Source organism: Ascaphus truei, chromosome 21 (assembly GCF_040206685.1).
Source record: "Ascaphus truei isolate aAscTru1 chromosome 21, aAscTru1.hap1, whole genome shotgun sequence".
Lineage (NCBI taxonomy): Eukaryota > Metazoa > Chordata > Amphibia > Anura > Ascaphidae > Ascaphus > Ascaphus truei.
In genome coordinates, this window is record NC_134503.1 from 29,424,410 (window position 1) to 29,446,652 (window position 22,243).

At 50.9% G+C, this 22,243-nt stretch overlaps 1 protein-coding gene across 1 annotated transcript in view; it reads left to right on the forward strand.

Moving 5' to 3' along the window:
- The first annotated feature begins 10,462 nt into the window (after positions 1–10,462).
- Positions 10,463–22,243, forward strand: part of PAPPA (pappalysin 1) — a 203,974-nt gene continuing 192,193 nt past the window's right edge. The window contains exon 1 of the mRNA XM_075579435.1: positions 10,463–10,875. Coding sequence (XP_075435550.1) covers positions 10,476–10,875 — 400 coding nt within the window. The 5' untranslated portion in view covers positions 10,463–10,475. The remainder of the gene's footprint in view (positions 10,876–22,243) is intronic.

Below are 22,243 nucleotides of genomic sequence, written 5' to 3' on the forward strand. Positions count from 1 at the left end.
TGAGGCCACCGCTTCATCCCCGCAGACTACGGGTCCACGGTGCCCCCACAGATGTGAGGCCACCGCTTCATCCGCGCATGTGTCACCCGTGGAACCACCATCCTGATACCCGTGAGATACCCGAGGAGACCCGCAGGTGGTCTCCAAAGGTCCCACGCAGAACCACGGAACAAACCCTGAATGTAAAACAAATAAACCTGGCCTATACATTCAATACATACACCCCCCAACCCCCCCCCCCCAACACCTACAGTACAATAATGTGCAAAATAACTATTATCCAGATAGGGATAATAGATTATTTGCCCATTATTAAAAACATTAACTAGCATATTCAAATAAATAAAGTACTACTGACCTCATCAATAAGAAGTCTCCGTCGCCAGCAACATCCTTGTCTTGCCCACAAAATACATAGCCAAAACAAAGCCAATACATTGCAATTACATTCAGATATCAATTAACCCCTTAAACACCTTATCGGGTAATAACCGCAAAGGTAATTAAGGGGTTAAGCCACACTGGCCCGATACCCAGCCTTCACCCATGAATTTGTACATTGGCTTCATCATGCAAAATATATATATATATATATATATATATATATATATATATATATATATATATATATATATATATATATATACACACACACACATGATGAACCAATATACAAATAAATGTAGAAGGGTTATCAAACATGCTGTACTCAAATTAACAATTCTCCATAAAGACACACTACAATAAAATTAATTTCCTTTCATAATCCTAACTGAACTTACAATCACAATCATCAAATGCCAATCAAATACCTCTAATGCCAATCAACACATTGTATGCATCATATATACAATGTAAATGCAATCTATGCAGCATATACATTCTGCAAATTAATGTTAACAATAACATTGCAAGCAAAATACAAATACCTCCAAACAAGTATACTATTTTATCCAATCCAGTAAACATAAATCAATTACCATACATTAATGACATCCCTAAACAATTTACATTCCATCCCTAACAATTAAACAATTTAAAAATTCAAGCCTTTAACATAACAATTTAGCCTGAGAAAAAATATATGTACCAACAAGAATACAAAATTGAAAACCAAGGCTAACCCTGACCTCAAAAACACCATACAATATCAACAATTACATCTATCTAATTTTAAAATACTTTAAACACACAATAAAGCATAGCAGCATAGACAATTTAATTTTAAACACATCAAATCAAGCTTTTAAAACAACATCATTTCTTACCCTGTATGTATATATCTCTCTAGACATACATACATACATACATACAGTGGCAAGAAATGATATACCACAAAAAAATATATATACACATGTTAAAAAAAGCTTTTAAAAAAATGAACAAGTTAAATAAAATACATGTATTTAGTTCACTTACCATTACTTGCCCCCACCGACTCCCTTTGAACTGGTTACTCACGTACAAAACCACCAGGCACAGGAACCCATAAAATAAAAAACCATAAATAAATAAACATTAAACTAAAAATCCAAATCAATCCACGGGTCTTCTAATTGTAATCCTTCTTCATCTGTATTTTTCTTTCTTCTATCTTCTTTCGGGGTCTTCTTCCCGTCTTCGGCCACGCCCTTGTCTTCTTCTTCTGTAGGAGGTCCTTCCTCCTCAGTGGCTGGCTTCAAAATGAGACGACATAGGCTTTTAACGGCCTATGACGTCACATTTTCGTCATGGTTCCCACGGCCCTGATTGGGCCGTGAAAACCATGTATTTTGGCCGAGAGAAAAAAAAATGATGACGTCACTTAAAGGCAATGAAAGCACAGCCAATCAGAATGGCTTTGCTTCAATTGCCTTTAAGATGACGTCATGAAAAGAAACATGGCCGGCCTCACATGGTACGGTAGCCAATCAGAGCGTGGGAACTCCATCCCTACTCTGATTGGCTCTAGTATACTATGTGACAGAGGCTTGGGGGAGAACGGATGTGACGTCATTGAAAGCCTGTCACATGGTACGGTAGCCAATCAAAGTAGGGATAGACTTCCCACTGATCTTCTCCTTCCTACATATCAGCTCTGATCTCTCGTTATTCCCCTGCTCGTCTCCTGCGCTCTCCCCATAACTGTCTCCTCGCCAGCCTTATCACCTCTACTGCTCTCTTGCCTTAAACCTTCTCCCCTCACTGCCCCTTACCTGTGGAACTCCCTCACACTCAGCATACGCCAAGCACCTTCTCTCCCCACTTTCAAGACAAACCTTAAAAGTCACCTCTTAAATGAAGCATCCCAATAGCCCAGACTCATGCCTACTGTCCCACACTAACAGTCACTTCTACCACCCATTATGCCCAAGCACTGCCATCTACTGAACTTATTACCTCACCTGCTGGCTATAAAAATCTGCCAACGTACCACTAAGAGTGTAAAGGAATTTTCTTTCCTATTGTCTGACTTTGTTGCGCTTGTTGTATAATAATTCCCTATATTGTATTGTCTCTTTTATAAAGTGCTGAGTACACTGGGGTTGCTATATAAATAAAGATATAGGTACATACCTGTCGCGGTGCTGTGGCTTGCCCAAAACATAATGTCTGGCCGCAGATAGGAATTTATTGATGGACTTTAACATACCGTCTGTCCTTCTTGCTGACCGTGTGCTTCTGTGCTGGAGTTTGGCCGCGTAAATCCCCTTCAATCATCTGGTGCGGGACTGCTTGCCGAAACTCTCAGCCGGTGGAAGGCGAGGACTGGGAGGTGCTCGGTGACTGCTGCTGTTATCCTGGAGACACCTGCTGGGCTGTTCATTGTGGCTGTAGCTGCTGGTATTACCGAGAGCCCCGGTCAGTTGTGTGACGCGCAGACGGAGCGCCAGCTGAGCTGGAGAAGCCGGTGATTTCCGCAATCATTAAAGCCACATCCTGGTCCCCTCTGTGTCCCCGCAGTCGTGTAGATGTCGACGCAGAGAGAGAGAGAGACAGCAGTTTCCAGTGACCGCTCGACCATTCTACACGATCAGACCATTTTTGTTTAATCTCTTTGTACATGCTGCACCAGTGCCTGCGGAAGACTTTCCTGTCCTACTGTGGCTAAAGGGGAGGAGCGTCCCAGTCAGTGTCCGCTGCAGTAAGTGGGAGTTCAGGGAAAGGATGGATCACTTTTCCGCACCTGTGCTATAATTACAGTGGTTACCCGTCTCACTCACATTATGCATCACTTGTGGTTTTCGTGCACGTGCAAAGCTTTCTTCTGTCGACCGCAGATGTTACTGATGTCCCCTACGTGTTCCTATTGTGCTGTATGGCTTTTAATGGGAGTCCCTGTAGCGTCTAAACCCGGCTATATCCATGGAAGCAGTTTCTTGTGATTTAAATGCTTAGGTCTCAGAGCTGCAGATAAATAAATACTGAGGAGAAAAGAAAATGTCTGCCTTATTTGTATGTAGAATCCTGTCAGAGTTTTTGTTTAAACTCACTGAGTTTCTGTTCGGTGTTATTACACCTCTGTATTATTAGATTATATTACACCTGTGTGATGTGAGGTGTTATTATACCCGTGTGATGTGAGGTGTTATTACACCCGTGTGATGTGAGGTGTTATTACACCCGTGTGATGTTATTACACCCGAGTGATGTGAGGTGTTATTACACCCGAGTGATGTGAGGTGTTATTACACCTGTGTGATGTGGGATGTTATTACACCTGTGCGATGTTATTACACCCGTGTGATGTTATTACACCCGAGTGATGTGAGGTGTTATTACACCCGAGTGATGTGAGGTGTTATTACACCTGTGTGATGTGAGATGTTATTACACCTGTGTGATGTGAGGTGTTATTACACCTGTGCGATGTGAGGTGTTATTACACCTGTGTGATGTGAGGTGTTATTACACCTGTGTGATGTGAGGTGTTATTACACCTGTGTGATGTGAGGTGTTATTACACCCGAGTGATGTGAGGTGTTATTACACCCGTGCGATGTGAGGTGTTATTACACCTGTGCGATGTGAGGTGTTATTACACCTGTGTGATGTGAGATGTTATTACACCTGTGCGATGTGAGGTGTTATTACACCCGAGTGATGTGAGGTGTTATTACACCTGTGTGATGTGAGATGTTATTACACCTGTGCGATGTGAGGTGTTATTACACCTGTGTGATGTGAGGTGTTATTACACCTGTGTGATGTGAGGTGTTATTACACCCGAGTGATGTGAGGTGTTATTACACCTGTGCGATGTGAGGTGTTATTACACCCGAGTGATGTGAGGTGTTATTACACCTGTGCGATGTGAGGTGTTATTACACCTGTGCGATGTGAGGTGTTATTACACCCGTGTGATGTGAGGTGTTATTACACCCGAGTGATGTGAGGTGTTATTACACCTGTGCGATGTGAGGTGTTATTACACCTGTGTGATATGAGGTGTTATTACACCTGTGTGATGTGGGATGTTATTATACCCGTGTGATGTGAGGTGTTATTACACCCGTGTGATGTGAGGTGTTATTACACCTATGTGATGTGAGGTGTTATTACACCCGTGTGATGTTATTACACCCGTGTGATGTGAGGTGTTATTACACCCGTGCGATGTGAGGTGTTATTACACCTATGTGATGTGAGGTGTTATTACACCTGTGCGATGTGAGGTGTTATTACACCCGTGTGATGTGAGGTGTTATTACACCTGTGCGATGTGAGGTGTTATTACACCAGTGCGATGTGAGGTGTTATTACACCCGTGTGATGTGAGGTGTTATTACACCCGTGTGATGTGAGGTGTTATTACACCCGTGTGATGTTATTACACCCGTGTGATGTGAGGTGTTATTACACCCGTGTGATGTGAGGTGTTATTACACCAGTGCGATGTGAGGTGTTATTACACCCGTGTGATGTTATTACACCCGTGTGATGTGAGGTGTTATTACACCCGTGTGATGTGAGGTGTTATTACACCCGTGTGATGTGAGGTGTTATTATACCCGTGTGATGTGAGGTGTTATTACACCCGTGTGATGTGAGGTGTTATTACACCCGTGTGATGTGAGGTGTTATTACACCTGTGTGATGTGAGATGTTATCACACCTGTGCAATGTGAGGTGTTATTACACCTGTGTGATGTGAGGTGTTATTACACCTGTGTGATGTGGGATGTTATTATACCCGTGTGATGTGAGGTGTTATTATACCCCTGTGATGTGAGGTGTTATTACACCTGTGCGATGTGAGGTGTTATTACACCTGTGCAATGTGAGGTGTTATTACACCTGTGTGATGTGATGTGTTATTACACCTGTGTGATGTGGGATGTTATTATACCCGTGTGATGTGAGGTGTTATTACGCCTGTGTGATGTGAGGTTTATTTCCGTTCTGTGATATGAGGTATCAGGTACCCAAGCATTGTCGTGCACAAAATACTGTATTGTATATTTACATACTGTGTAATGTAAGTGCTCTCTCTCTTGCGCTCTCTCTCTCTCTCGTGCGCTCTCTACACTCACACACAAACACAGCCCCTCCCTAAATAATCAATCTATATTAGATAAAAGTGATAGTTGCTAAGTGCAGTTGTGTGTGATGTGGATATTAATTGTGTTTAAAATTCATCCACTTCATAATGTGTAAATAACATATAGAAATATATAGATATGCACATATCAAAGGGCAGGTGCCCATAAAGTGTGTAACCATGATAAGTTTATTAACAGTTGTGATTAACTGTAATACTAGTGAAAAATAAATTATAGGACAGGCAGAATAGAAAATAGATTAGCTGGGATCCCAGCAAATTCGTAACCAAAACTATATATATCTTTAAAAAGCAGGTGTTAGGGCTGTTCTATAGTGCTCGCTGGTGCACGGGCGGGCGTGCACGTGACGCGCGCGTTTCATTTAGATATTGCAGCCTGTGACGCGGACGGTTAGGGGGCGTGACAGCGTTAGGGCGCACTCTGATTGGCCTGCGGCTCGGCAGAAGCGCAAAAATATAATTTTCGTGATATTTTCTCCTGTCTGCCGCGCCACCGCTCACAGCCGCGCGCGTCCCATCTTTACAAACGGATGGCAAACAGAGCCAACTATGATTGCCGCGTGCGCGCACGGCGGAGGAATCGCGAGCACGGTAGAACAAGCCTTGGAAGCGCTTGATCCTGAGGTGATTAATGGGAACAGTAATGATTACATCCTTTTATAAATGCTCTATATGTATAATAACAGTTGGAAAATATACATCATAAAAACATATATATAAATTACATATATTATTCCATAATAATACAATACATGAACCTATCATCAAATAAAAATATGAATATATTTTAAAAAAAATTGCTACAAATCTATTTTTATTTGAAGATAAATTCATGTATTATTATGGAATAATCTATGTAATATTTTTTTTATTGTTATGCGTGTTTTGCAAATGTTACTTTATACATATAGAGCATTTATAAAATAATTTAATTGTCATTACTGTCCCCATTAATCACCTCAGGATCAGGCGACACACACACAAGCAGACACATTGTGTGTGTGCGTCAGTCGCTTGGCTTTTGCAGATTATCGCAGGCAGAACGTGGTCACTTTTCCTTGGGCTCAAAACAATTTTGTACAATGTCTCCGTTTTGTAAATCACTCCGATTTGGTGCGGGTGCACACTTCGCATGTTATCGCTAATCGGTTTAAAGGTTTTGGTTTGTGGTACTGTATTTATTCATCATGTCGCCCATCTGTACTGCGACATTGTACCTGGGTGTGTTAGGGAGCCTCATTGCTTTTCTTTCCCAGCTGTCACTAGAATGTTCAGATCTCCTGTTTTTGGCTCAAGCTGAACTCTGCTAATGAGAGCGGCTTTTCAAGCGGGTGAATCCAGTTTGCATCCCATTGTCAGCTCCCCTGTGACCTTGGGCAAGTCACTTTACCTCCCTGTGCATCAGACGCCAAATTGACAGCAGAAGCAAATAGAAACAATTAGAGTGTAAGCTCTTCAGGGAAGTGATCCATTGTTCCTGTACAGTGCTGGTTACATTGTCTTTAAGTGACAAAACAATATTATATCAATGATACCATATATACATATATATATTTATTAAGCACTTTCTTGTCCCCATCCAGTTGATAGCTGAGGAGCTGAACGTTTTCTCTGGACAGAAGGGCTGGCAATCTACGTTAGCAAATCCCCGCAGCACCTACATATCTGTGTGTTATTGAAGAGGGGACGTTGTGTGCTGCTGGAAGAGCCTGAGGCTGAGCTCATACACACCTCTTGCTTGCGAGAGATCTTTGCTCATAGTGTTGGAGACGGTGGGGGGGGGGGGACGTGGCGATGACATCACAGAGCTGGTTCGCCGTTAATGGCTGAACCCCTCACGTGACACAGCGCCGCTTGGAAAGGCAAATTTGTTGTCTTTTCAAAGCGCGGTCCCTCCGTCGTGCGCGCACTATGAGCGGCCTCAAGGGATCCTGCACGTTGTGCTTGGCGCGTACGCGTGCATGAGCGCCACCACACACAGTATGGGCTCGGCCTTCGCGTGTGCGGCCGTGACGTCACCGCTTGGAGCGGGTGCGTTTTTTGGCCATGGTACGCATGCCGTCCATGGGCGTGTCTAGAGGCGTGCCAGTGACTTCACGGAGCTGGATCGCCCTCAATGGGTGTACCGCTCACGTGACCCGTCTGTCGCGCTTTGAAATCTGTTTATCTGATTTCTCACACAACGTGCGCCCCCTTCTGCTTCCGCGCAGACGCACCCGCGCGCCGCATGGACGCGAACACTGCCTTAAGGCCGCCTGATGGCTCAGCGCACAGTCTGCAGTACCATGGCCCCAGCCTTAGAATGAGAAACCTCACCGAACACTTCCTGGGTGTCTCTGCACTAAGATCACATCTGGATTTTTATTGTCCGTCAATTTCAGTGGTAACGAGTCGTGCAAACTTTCATATGCAGGTCGTTATGTGATTTATACGTGTGACGCACGGTTTGTTGTTTGCAAAGATTTTGAGCAGATTACATCATGTTGAACACCTAACTGATCCAGTTTTCATGAAAACAGAAAATAATTATATAATGTGGTTTTTGGATGTATAACTAGTGTTATTAAATATCAGTTATTAGTGTCATATTATCGATAATAGCCAGGCTGTGACAATAATACATTTCGCTATCTATATAATGAAACCTCAGTGCTGAGCCAACTACATTTTGGGTTGATACACTTAGATTGTAAGCTCTTTGGGACAGGGACTCCTTTTCTTATTTTTTCATGCCCGAAGCGCTTATTCGCACTATGTGTTACAATATTATGTCACGTGTATTGTAAAGCGCTATGCACCTGGACAGCGCTATATAGAGGTAAGATATACTGTAGCTGCATACAGAGCAATTAATTCCGCGCTGACGCTATGCGCAGACTTTTTAGGGTTTACAACTTGCACGTTCTATTGCCATTTTGTCCCTCACATATACATTTATTTCCCCGTACACGCCATTAACGCCTGTGCACCCAAAGCATTCCAGCTGGGCGCCCAAATATCTCACTAAAACCATTTTTCCGCCGCTTAAGGCGCAAATGGAGATACATAGGGTCAGCCCACAGGACCAATTCCATCTGAGAAATGCGTGCGTCTATTATACGCCAGAAAATTGCGTTAATGCAGACCCCCCCAGGCAGCAGAAAATGGGGGGGTCTGTTGTGGGATTTCAGGCTTGCCACTTCAGACATTCGGGTTCTGAATCCTTTTTCTTGCCATGAGGGGGAGCAGCAGCGATCCTTTTAGGAGTGAAAATGAAATACGAGGAAAGATCGAAAGGGGAAAAAAAAAAGAAGAGAGAGAAAAAAAAGAAACCAAAACCGAAAAAAAATAAATAAAATCCCGTCCCAGTCAGAGAGCAAAAGCTTTGCAAAGCTGGGATATGTAACCTGCTCCCTCACACTCACTCCCACACTCACTCCCACACTCCCTCCCTCACACTCACTCCCACACTCACTCCCTCACACTCACTCCCACACTCACTCCCACACTCACTCCCACACACTCACTCCCACACACTCACTCCCACACTCACACTCACTCCCTCACACTCACTCCCACACTCCCTCCCTCACACTCACTCCCTCACACTCACTCTGCTGTCTCGGCTTTCATTTCTCTCCTAATGATTATTTTTATTTTTTTGGCGTTTCTTACACACCGTCAAATAAAAGGATAACCGACCCAATGCAAAAGCAGACGGAGACCCCTACTCTCCCCCCCCCCCGGGCTGCAGCCACTTGGAAAGCTGCAGCACTGAGAACCTTCTCAGTTTCCTCCGGATGATCCGATGGGGACCTTTCCATGCAACCTTTGGATTAGCTGCTCACCAGTGAACTGAGAAGGAGGAGGGCAGGAGGGGGGGGGGGGGGGGTAGAGAGAGGGAGGGAGGTGGAATTGTAGAACTTTAAACAAAATAATAAGGGCTGGAAGAGAAGGATAAAAAAACCCCAGCACAGGAATACCAAAAAAAAAAAGAAAAGACAGCTGAGATTCAAGTTTCAAGGCTCCTTTGGAAGCGGCGAGAGAGAAGGGATGAGGGCTTCCAGGCGAGGGGACAGAGGAGCATGGAGAGAGGAGTGATTTGTTCCTCTCTGCCAGAAAGGGAAGAAGAAGAGAAAAAAAAAAAAAGAAGAAGAAAAAAAAAAAAATAGAAGAGGAGGAATGTGCGTTGCGACCCGGGATGAGCATGGAAAGTGGGGGGGCCGCGGAAAAAGAGGGGGCATTGTGTGTGCACGGTGCAGCTACCTGCACGGGGAGGCTGGTCTGGGAGAATAGAGCAGGGGGAGAGAAAGTGCTGTGACCACCAGCCTGCACTGGATCCTGATTGATCAGGCATGATCCCGGCTGTTTAATGGGAATCATTCAGTGGAGAGTGAGGAAGGTGGAGTACCCTTCAACAGATTAGCATATTCTTGTTTACTCATCCTAGGAGGGGGGCTTCTCTCTCATTTTGTAAGGGTGGTGAGAGGAGGGGGCTAAAGGGACAGTGGGAGCTCAAAGCTTCTGTTATAAAGAAGGCAAAGAAAAAAATATTCAACTAGAGCATCTTCTTTTTTTTTTTTTTTTTCTTCTTTTTTTTTTCTTGTAAAGGGGTGGATGGAATAAGTATCTTACACCCGAGACATTTGGTGTCTTTTTTTCTTCTTCTTTTGAATGTTTTCCTTTTTATTTTTCATGGAGTCAAGATAAAAGGGGAATTGAGAACCTTTCTCTCTCTCTCTCTCTCACCGGGAAGAGCAAAGGGGATCTTATTCACAGGGAGGAGAGGCTAAAGAGATCAGCGCACCTTGTTTTGCCATATCCAAAGATCCAGGATCGGGAAGAATAAATAAAAAAATAAAAAAAAGACTCAAGTGCCCAGGAGGGGGGACCCCAAGGCTGGCACCGGGGAAGTGTAGTGGGGAGACGTGGTGGGGTGGGGGCACTGTTGGATATGATGCTCTGGAGTTTGTTGTTGTCCCTTTGGCTCCTCTGTGCAACCTTGGCAAGTGCTCCCGAGTGTGGGATGGACGAGCGCTCTCGGCGGGCACGGAGGAGCGTCCGGCATCCGCGCACCCTGCGCAGCGCACCGGCGGCGGGCTCCTGCGCCACCAGCCTGGCCCGGGGAAAGCGCTCCCTCACCAGCCTGGAACACCTGAGGGTGCCCCGGAGAAGGAAGCAGCGGGAGGCAGAGGAGGGAGCCGTCCGGGCAGCTGCGGGGAAGGCGCTCTATTTCACTGGGCACGGGAACCAGCTGCGCCTGAAGGCGGGTCACGAGCTGCCCAGGGACGCGTTCACCTTACAAGTTTGGCTGCGAGCCGAGGGAGGGCAGAGGTCCCCAGCAGTTATCGCAGGTAGGTGCCCTTTTGCTGTAAATCCTTCCTCCCCACCTGGTCAGCCCGGGGGCTGGTCCGGCTGCCCTTTGCAATGCGCTGTGCTGGACCAGCATTAAGAAATGACATGTTGGTTGAATTTGTGCGTAGAGTTTTGGGGAGCACACAGAGAACCTCTGTTCAGCTGTTAAGGGAGAAAATCTTGCATCATATCTTTAGTGTCAGGAAAACGAAGGCAGAAGGAGCGGCTCAGTGAGTAAAGACACTGACTGGCACTGAGAGTTTGAAGCCTGGTTAAATTCCCGGTGTCGGCTCCTTGTGACCGTCGGCAAGTCACTTTATCTCCCTGTGCCTCAGGCACCAAAAACATAGATTCTCAGCTCCACGGGGCAGGGACCTGTGCCTGCAAAAGCGCTATGTAAAACTAGCAGCGCTAAACAAGAACATGCTATTATTATTATTAACTCTGCAGGGGGAGGAAGCCCGGAGCAGGATTCCTCCAGCCCTTCATTGAAAGAGAAAATGTGCAGATGTTCACATATCTACCGTAAACCTTCCATGCCTGGATTCGTCCGGAGTCCCAGCACCATGTCGGGAGCTGAGCTGGAACCCCAACCACCTCTGTAGTGCCTTATCACCACCGCAGGCAGGTGCACAATGTTGCCCCATGACACACTCACGCATGCATGTATTTCTTAGTTTAGAAATGCAGGAAAGTTTGCATGCGCCGGCACACGTTTGTTAGAGAAGCCATCCAACCTACAGTAGGGCGAAAGTGAACCCAGGACCGCGGCATGTTGGACTGGTGAATGTAGCTAAGTGGCACCTTATTTAAATACATTGCATGCGTAGAACTATTTTGAAATGATTTTCCGAACTTGTAACATTTCCGTAGGGATGTGGTATGTTTGGCAAATGCTCGTTATTATTTATAAGGCATCGAACTTGTTTGCTTAAGGCAAGGGGGTGCTCAACTCCAGTCCTCAATGCCCCCCCAACCCCCACCTCCCCCCACACAAAGGTCAGGTTTTCAGGATATCCCTGCTTCAGCACAGGTGGCTCAATCAGTCCCTTCTTCAGTCTTTGATTGAGCCTCTGATTAAGCCACCTGTGCTGAAGCAGGGATATCCTGAAAACCTGACCTGGTGGAGGTGGGTGGAGAGTTTGAGGACTGGAGTTCAGCACCCCTGGCTTAAAGGATGGTGCCCATATAAACATAAGTAGATGATATGCTTAAATCCAGTGTCCATATTCATTATTCACACGATAGAAGTTAGACTCGGATACAGACACCAGTTCCATCGATCTTTCTTTGAGTGTATTGTGTCTTGCTTAGTTGAACTGCCTTTTAAACATTGGAAATAGAGAAGACTGTTTAACAATAAGTTAGGAGAAGGAGCGGCTCAGTGAGTAACGACACTGACTGACACTGAGAGCCTGGTTCAATTCCTGGCTCCTTGTGACCTTGGGCAAGTCACTTTCTCTCCCTGTGCCTCAGGCACCAAACACATAGATTGTAAGCTCCACGGGGCAGGGACCTGTGCCTGCAAAATGCCTCTGTAAAGCACTACATAAAACTTGCAGCGCTATACAAGAACATGCTATTATTATTATTATAAGGGGAGGAATGCCTCCCTTTTTTGCACAGCGGGACAGTTTCCCCACATTTGTCCCCCCGCCCCCCGTGCGATGTTATCGCCCAGCACTCGCACTGCTTTCCTTGGCTGCCGTCGGTGACGGGCCGGTGGATACAGTCAGGAACATATTTTGCCGGTGATTTTAAATAGATTTTTCATAGCGGTGCAGCTGGAAGAGCCCGCGTCGCGGGGGGTTTTACAGGAGCCGCGCTCAGATATAGCCCTGACATTGAGGTCGGCACGGCTCTTTGAGCACCGGACAGTAGTTCGGTGACCGCGGTGAAAGAAGATCTCTCAGGTGGGTAATTAGTACGAGCGAGACAAATCTGACAAATCTTTGATGTTGGGAGGTTAGCCTGTCAGGGGGAAAGAATGTGTGTGGTGGACTGAGATGGGGCTGGCTATTCTATTTACAGTGTAAACATGCAAAGGCTGCTGTGGGCAGGGGTGAGCAAAGTCATTGCAGGAGTGTGATCTGAAGACGCAGGAGACAGAGGTGTGAGAGTGGGGGGGGATGTCCCGGCCTCACACTTTGCGTTCTTTCATTGCGAGCCGAGATCGCTTCCCTTCCCGAGCTTTATTGGGGAAGAGTTAATTCAATCAAGCTCGTCGCGGTTGATGACCGCTTCTCCTTGTGTGCTTTTTTGTACGTTTTGTTTCGTTTATTTTGCCCCCTTTATTATGCATTGCAGTACTTTGTTTTTTTTTGATGACTTGCGTCTACAATCGCTCAATCAAACGCCTAACCTCTTCCCGATCTGATACTCTAAGGCAGAGGGCTGCCAACTCCAGTCTTCAAGCGCTACCAACGAGTCGGGTTTTTAGGATTATCCCTGCTTCAGCACAGGTGGCTCAATCAGTGGCTCAGTGGTTGACTGGCCAACTCCAGTCCTCACGGGCCACCGACAGGTCATGTTTTCAGGATATCCGTGCTTCTGCACAGGTGGCTTAGTCGTTGACTGCCCAACTCCAGTCCTCAGGGGCCACCAGCAGGTCAAGGATTCAGGATATCCCTGCTTCAGCACAGGTGGCTCAATCCGTGGCTCAGTGGATTGAGCCACCAGTGCTGAAGCAGGGATATCCTAAAAACCTGACCTGTTGATGGCCCTTGAGGACTGGAGCTGGCTACAGTCAGCCCGTGTGTGCATGTATCGGCAGAGTGTCGCGGTGCTGTGCATTCCAGCGGTGAAGGTGTTAAATCCCTGGGCCGCCCCAGCTCTGCGTGTAAAAGGCATGAGCCAGATACAGTAAGCAGAGTGAATGGTAGTACTCCTTAAAGGAGGCGGCAGAAGCTATGAATGGCGTGGGAGAGGTGGGGATTTCCCTGCGCTCCTCTGGCTCTCTAAGCGCATAGTTATGGAATACCTTCCACACAGCAACAAACAAACATCGTGATAAAATTAGCCCTCTCTGGCTGCTGAACACAAAACAGGCAACTACAGACCCCCCCCCCCCCCCCCCCCCCCCCCCACCACTACTGGCAACTTTGTGATTCAGCTGCGTCTACGATTTTTTCAAGGGGGGGGGGGTAAATAAACACCCCAAGGAATGTAATTGGATGTTATTACAACCTGAGGTTTTGGGGAGGCTCAGAGAGATGAACCCGTGTATGGGAGATGAGGTTGGGGGGTGTGGGAGATGAGGTTGGGGGGGGGGTGGGAGATGAGGTTGGGGGGTGTGGGAGATGAGGTTGGGGGGGGGTGGGAGATGAGGTTGGGGGGGTGGGAGATGAGGTTGGGGGGGTGGGAGATGAGGTTGGTGGGGTGGGGGGAGATGAGGTGGGGTGGTGGGAGATGAGGTGGGAGATGAGGTGGGGTGGGAGATGAGGTGGGGTGGTGGGGTGGGAGATGAGGTGGGGTGGGGGGTGGGAGATGAGGTGGGGTGGGAGATGAGGTGGGGGGGGGGTGAGAGATGAGGCGGGGGGAGATGAGGTGGGGTGGGGGGGGGTGGGAGATGAGGCGGGGGGAGATGAGGTGGGGTGGGGGGGGTGGGAGATGAGGTGGGGTGGGGGGGGTGGGAGATGGGGTGGGAGATGAGGTGGGGTGGGGGGGGTTTAGATGAGGTGGGGGGGAGATGAGTTGAGGTGGTGGGGTGGGGTGGGAGATGAGGTGGGGTGGGGGGTGGGTGGGAGATGAGGTGGGGGGTGAGAGATGAGGTGGGGGGGAGATGAGGTGGGGGGAGATGAGGTGGGGTGGTGGGGTGGGAGATGAGGTGGGGTGGGGGGGGGAGATGAGGTGGGGTGGGGGGGTGGGAGATGAGGTGGGGTGGGGGGGTGGGAGATGAGGTGGGGTGGGGGGGGTGGGAGATGAGGTGGGGTGGTGGGGTGGGAGATGAGGTGGGGTGGTGGGGTGGGAGATGAGGTGGGGTGGTGGGGTGGGAGATGAGGTGGGGTGGGGGGTGGGAGATGAGGTGGGGTGGGGGGTGGGAGATGAGGTGGGGTGGGAGATGAGGTGGGGTGGGGTGGGGGGGGTGGGAGATGAGGTGGGGGGGTGAGAGATGAGGTGGGGGGGAGATGAGGTGAGGGGGTGGGGTGGGAGATGAGGTGGGGTGGGGTGGGGTTAGGGGAGATGAGGTGGGGGGGGTGAGAGATGAGGTGGGGGGGAGATGAGGTGAGGGGGTGGGGTGGGGTGGGAGATGAGGTGGGGGGGGTGAGAGATGAGGTGGGGGGGAGATGAGGTGGGGGGCATGGTTTTAGCTCATTCAGCACGGGGTATCTCCTAAGGGGGACCTGCTAGATTTGGCCGCGTGAATCAACCCATGGATTTCTTCCAAAGGGGCTCCCCCGCCGCTTCTCTCCTGTCCCAGCAGCGGTGGGAAGTTACTTAGTGTAAATAGGGCCGTGCTTTTGCCCTGAGAGCACCGTTACATCGGACACAATTACACCGGACACCGTTACACCGGACACCGTTACACCGTTACACCGGGCACCGTTACACCGGTACACCGGACACCATTACACCGGACACCGTTACACCGGACACCATTACACCGGACACCGTTACACCGTTACACCGGGCACCGTTACACCGGACACCGTTACACCGTTACACCGGGCACCGTTACACCGTTACACCGGGCACCGTTACACCGCTACACCGGACACCGTTACACCGGGCACCGTTACACCGGACACCGTTACACCGGGCACCGTTACACCGGTACACCGGACACCATTACACCGGACACCGTTACACCGGACACCATTACACCGGACACCGTTACACCGGACACCGTTACACCGGGCACCGTTACACCGGTACACCGGACACCGTTACACCGGGCACCGTTACACCGGGCACCGTTACACCGCTACACCGGACACCGTTACACCGGGCACCGTTACACCGGACACCGTTACACCGGGCACCGTTACACCGGACACCGTTACACCGGGCACCGTTACACCGGGCACCGTTACACCGCTACACCGGACACCGTTACACTGGGCACCGTTACACCGGGCACCGTTACACCGCTACACCGGACACCGTTACACCGCTACACCGGACACCGTTACACCGGACACCGTTACACCGGGCACCGTTACACCGGGCACCGTTACACCGGACACCGTTACACCGGGCACCGTTACACCGGGCACCGTTACACCGCTACACCGGACACCGTTACACTGGGCACCGTTACACCGGGCACCGTTACACCGCTACACCGGACACCGTTACACCGGACACCGTTACACCGGACACCGTTACACCGGGCACCGTTACACCGCTACACCGGACACCGTTACACCAGACACCGTTACACCGTTACACCGGGCACCGTTACACCGGGCACCGTTACACCGCTACACCGGACACCGTTACACCGGACACCGTTACACCGGGCACCGTTACACCGGGCACCGTTACACCGTTACACCGGGCACCATTACACCGGACACGTTACACCGTTACACCGGACACCGTTACACCGGGCACCGTTACACCGGACACCGTTACACCGCTACACCGGACACCGTTACACCGGACACCGTTACACCGCTACACCGGACACCGTTACACCGGGCACCGCTACACCGGACACCGTTACACCGTTACACCGGGCACCGTTACACCGGACACGTTACACCGCTACACCGGGCACCGTTACACCGGACACCGTTACACCAGACACCGTTACACCAGACACCGTTACACCGGGCACCGTTACACCGTTACACCGGACATTTTGTACCATATCCACCAGCCCCCGCCCCCGCTCCCGCCCCCCCGCTAGGAATCAGTAGCTGTTCCAACAATAATACGGTGATTGTTGTCCGCACACCGTTACACCGGTACACCGGACACCATTACACCGGACACCGTTACACCGGACACCATTACACCGGACACCGTTACACCGGACACCGTTACACCGGGCACCGTTACACCGGTACACCGGACACCGTTACACCGTTACACCGGGCACCGTTACACCGGGCACCGTTACACCGCTACACCGGACACCGTTACACCGGGCACCGTTACACCGGACACCGTTACACCGGGCACCGTTACACCGGACACCGTTACACCGGGCACCGTTACACCGGGCACCGTTACACCGCTACACCGGACACCGTTACACTGGGCACCGTTACACCGGGCACCGTTACACCGCTACACCGGACACCGTTACACCGCTACACCGGACACCGTTACACCGGACACCGTTACACCGGGCACCGTTACACCGGGCACCGTTACACCGGACACCGTTACACCGGGCACCGTTACACCGGGCACCGTTACACCGCTACACCGGACACCGTTACACTGGGCACCGTTACACCGGGCACCGTTACACCGCTACACCGGACACCGTTACACCGGACACCGTTACACCGGACACCGTTACACCGGGCACCGTTACACCGCTACACCGGACACCGTTACACCAGACACCGTTACACCGTTACACCGGGCACCGTTACACCGGGCACCGTTACACCGCTACACCGGACACCGTTACACCGGACACCGTTACACCGGGCACCGTTACACCGGGCACCGTTACACCGTTACACCGGGCACCATTACACCGGACACGTTACACCGTTACACCGGACACCGTTACACCGGGCACCGTTACACCGGACACCGCTACACCGCTACACCGGACACCGTTACACCGGACACCGTTACACCGCTACACCGGACACCGTTACACCGGGCACCGCTACACCGGACACCGTTACACCGTTACACCGGGCACCGTTACACCGGACACGTTACACCGCTACACCGGGCACCGTTACACCGGACACCGTTACACCAGACACCGTTACACCAGACACCGTTACACCGGGCACCGTTACACCAGACACCGTTACACCGGACACCGTTACACCGGACACCGTTACACCAGACACCGTTACACCAGACACCGTTACACCGGGCACCGTTACACCGTTACACCGGACATTTTGTACCATATCCACCAGCCCCCGCCCCCGCTCCCGCCCCCCCGCTAGGAATCAGTAGCTGTTCCAACAATAATACGGTGATTGTTGTCCGCAGGGCGCGTACCGGGCGGTACGATCCCAGCGCAGCGCAATCTCTGACCTGGCGTGATCCCGGGTGCGCAGCGCCTCCGCGCAAAGCTTTCTCACAGGCAATCGCTCTGCTGTACGCGGCGCTGTGCGGGGGGCTGTGCGGGGGGCTGTGCGGGGCTGTGCGGGCGCTGTGCGGGGGCTGTGCGGGCGCTGTGCGGGGGCTGTGCGGGGGCTGTGCGGGGGCTGTGCGGGGCTGTGCGGGGGGCTGTGCGGGGGGCTGTGCGGGCGCTGTGCGGGGGGCTGTGCGGGGGCTGTGCGGGGGGCTGTGCGGGGGCTGTGCGGGGGGCTGTGCGGGGGCTGTGTGGGGGCTGTGCGGGGGGCTGTGTGGGGGCTGTGCGGGGGGCTGTGCGGGGGACTGTGCGGGGGCTGTGCGGGGGCTGTGCGGGGGGCTGTGCGGGCGCTGTGCGGGGGCTGTGCGGGCGCTGTGCGGGGGCTGTGCGGGGGCTGTGCAGGGGCTGTGCGGGGGGCTGTGTGGGCGCTGTGCGGGGGGCTGTGCGGGGGCTGTGCGGGGGCTGAAGCGCTCACACCTAACCTGAGCAGAATGCGGCGCTGGCCCCGGAGAGTGCTACATGCGGCAAACCCACGAGGCTGCGCGTGGGGTGTAAAAAGCAGTAGTACTGTGCTTTTCCGTGAGGATAGTTTGACGCTGTAACCTCGTGAAACTCGGCGTGCCCCAGATCTCTGCATTGCTGGTCCGTCCGGCAGTGCAGGGGTTAAGAACAGAAAGGGGAGACGGTTTTAATATCATCCTCATGTCTATAAAATTGGTCTAGTGCAGGGGTGGCCTTCAGGCGGGCCACTGATCTACTGCTACACCCACTATCACTCAATTCCCCCCTCCTCCGCTCTCACTCAATCCCCCCCCAATCTCACTCAATCCCCCCCCAATCTCACTCAATCCCCCCCCAATCTCACTCAATCCCCCCCCCCCAATCTCACTCAATTCCCCCCCCCAATCTCACTCAATTCCCCCCCCCAATCTCACTCAATTCCCCCCCAATCTCACTCAATTCCCCCCCCCAATCTCACTCAATCCCCCCCCAATCTCACTCAATTCCTCCCTCCCAATCTCACTCAATCCCCCCCAATCTCACTCAATTCCCCCCCCATCTCACTCAATTCCCCCCTCCTCTCACTTATCCCCTTCCACCTCTCTCACTCAATTCCTCCCCTATCTCACTCAATTCCCCCTCCTCTCACTCAGTTCCCCCGCCCTATCTCACTCAATTCCCCCCGCCCTATCTCACTCAATCCCCCCCCAATCTCACTCAATCCCCCCCCAATCTCACTCAACCTCCCCCCCAATATCACTCAATTCCCCCCCCCCAATCTCACTCAATACCCCCCAATCTCACTCAATTCCCCCCCCCCCAATCTCACTCAATTCCCCCCAATCTCACTCAATTCCCCCCAATCTCACTCAATTCCCCCCAATCTCACTCAATTCCCCCCCCAATCTCACTCAATTCCCCCCGCCCATCTCACTCAATTCCCCCCGCCATCTCACTCAATTCCCCCCCACTCTCACTCAAATCCCCCCCCACCCTCACTCAATTCCCCCTTAATCTCACTCAATTCCCCCCCCCCACTCTCACTCAATTCCCCTTAATCTCACTCAATTCCCCCCCCCAATCTCACTCAATTCCCCCCCCAATCTCAATCAATTCCCCCCCCAATCTCACTCAATCCCCCCCACTCTCACTCAATTCCCCCCCTACTCTCACTCAATTCCCCCCCAATCTCACTCAATTCCCCCCTCCTCTCACTTATCCCCTTCCTCCTCTCTCACTCAATTCCTCCCTATCTCACTCAATTCCCTCTCCAGTCACTCAGTTCCCCCGCCCTATCTCACTCAATTCCCCCGAACTATCTCACTCAATTCCCCCCGCCTTATCTCACTCAATTCCCCCCTCCTCCTCTCACTCAATTCTCTCCCCCTCCTTTCTCACTCAATTCTCCTCTCCAATCTCACTCAACTCCACCTACTCCTCTCTCACTCAATCCCTTACCTCTCACTCAATTCCCCCCCAATCTCACTCAATCCCCCCCCCAATCTCACTCAATCCCCCCCCAATCTCACTCAATCCCCCCCATCTCACTCAATCCCCCCCCAATCTCACTCAATTCCCCCCCCCCAATCTCCACTCAATCCCCCCCCAATCTCACTCAATTCCCCCCCCCAATCTCACTCAATCCCCCCCCCCAATCTCACTCAATTCACCCCCTAATCTCACTCAATCCTCCCCCCCAATCTCACTCAATTCCCACCCCCAATCTCACTCAATTCCCCCCCCCCCAATCTCACTCAATCCCCCCCCAATCTCACTCAATTCCCCCCTCCTCTCACTTATCCCCTTCCTCCTCTCTCACTCAATTCCCCCCTATCTCACTCAATTCCCCCTCCTCTCACTCAGTTCCCCCACCCTATCTCACTCAATTCCCCCCCGAACTATCTCACCTCAATTCCCCCGCCTTATCTCACTCAATTCCCCCCTCCTCCTCTCACTCAATTCTCTCCCCCTCCTTTCTCACTCAATTCTCCTCTCCAATCTCACTCAACTCCACCTACTCCTCTCTCACTCAATCCCTTACCTCTCACTCAATTCCCCCCCCAATCTCACTCAATCCCCCCCCCAATCTCACTCAATCCCCCCAATCTCACTCAACCCCCCCCCCCCCATCTCACTCAATTCCCCCCCCCAATCTCACTCAATTCCCCCCCCCCAATCTCACTCAATCCCCCCCCCCCAATCTCACTCAATCCCCCCCCCCAATCTCACTCAACCCCCCCCCCCAATCTCACTCAATCCCCCCCCCCCCCAATCTCACTCAATTCACCCCCCCAATCTCACTCAATTCCCCCCCCAATCTCACTCAATTCCCCCCACAATCTCACTCAATTACCCCCCCTCCAATCTCACTCAATTCCCCCCCCAATCTCACTCAATTCCCCCCCCCCACTCTCACTCAATTCCCCCCCCCTACTCTCACTCAATTCCCCCCCCCCAATCTCACTCAATTCCCCCCCCAATCTCACTCAATTCCCCCTCCTCTCACTTATCCCCCTCCTCCTCTCTCACTCAATTCCCCCCTATCTCACTCAATTCCCCCTCCTCTCACTCAGTTCCCCCCGCCCTATCTCACTCAATTCCCCCCAAACTATCTCACTCAATTCCCCCCTATCTCACTCAATTCCCCTCCTCTCACTCAATTCCCCCGCCTTATCTCACTCAATTCCCCCCTCCTCCCTCTCACTCAATTTTCTCCCCTCCTTTCTCACTCAATTCTCCTCTCCAATCTCACTCAACTCCACCTACTCCTCTCTCACTCAATCCCTTACCTCTCACAAAACTCCCTCCTCCTCCTCCTTTCTCGCTCAATTTCCCCTCCTCTCTCACTTATTGTTTCCCTCCTACTCACACTCAATTCCCGCTGATGCAGAACGATGGGCCCATCTTCCAGTGAGGGGCTGGGGGGGGGGGGGGGGGAGGGAGAGGGGATGGCATGATGGGGCCCCAAAGCCGAGGAGAGCGGGACCACCGCAATCACACAGAGGCCACGCCAGATGAAGGATGGAGTGATCGCTCTCCGGAGTGGCTGAACCCCGAGTATCATCAGACGAACCATTCCAAGTGCCATCGCGGACCACTTGTGTGTCTGTGTGTGTCTGTGTGTGTCTGTGTGTGTCTGTGCGTGCGTGTCCATGGCGTAGATATATATACTTTATTGAAGAAATGAAAGTGGTAAGGGATTTGTAAGAAAATAAATAATACAGTAGTGGACCTGAATTTCACACTCTACAATCACACTACCCAAGAACCCAAGCATTGTCGTGTACAAAATACTATGTTTACATACTGTGTACTGTAAGTGCACACACACACACACACACATACACAAAACAAAATCATCCCAGATGAATCATTCTGTTCCTTGCGTCTTAATCTGGTGAATGACATAACTCATGAGACTGCCTGATAACTGCTAGCTCTCTCTGAATGCCTTGGGGCTCCTGTATGTTGATTTAAGTATAGTCAGTTTTACATAAGGGATAAGTATTCGGAAACTGCCTGAGTGGAAATGTATCATGAAATACGGCTGTGGTTGGAATTGCCACTGATTACTTTATCACCATGAGTGGGATTTTAGTGACAGTCAGAGAAAAGACGTGTGACTTTCATAGGAGTTTACATCA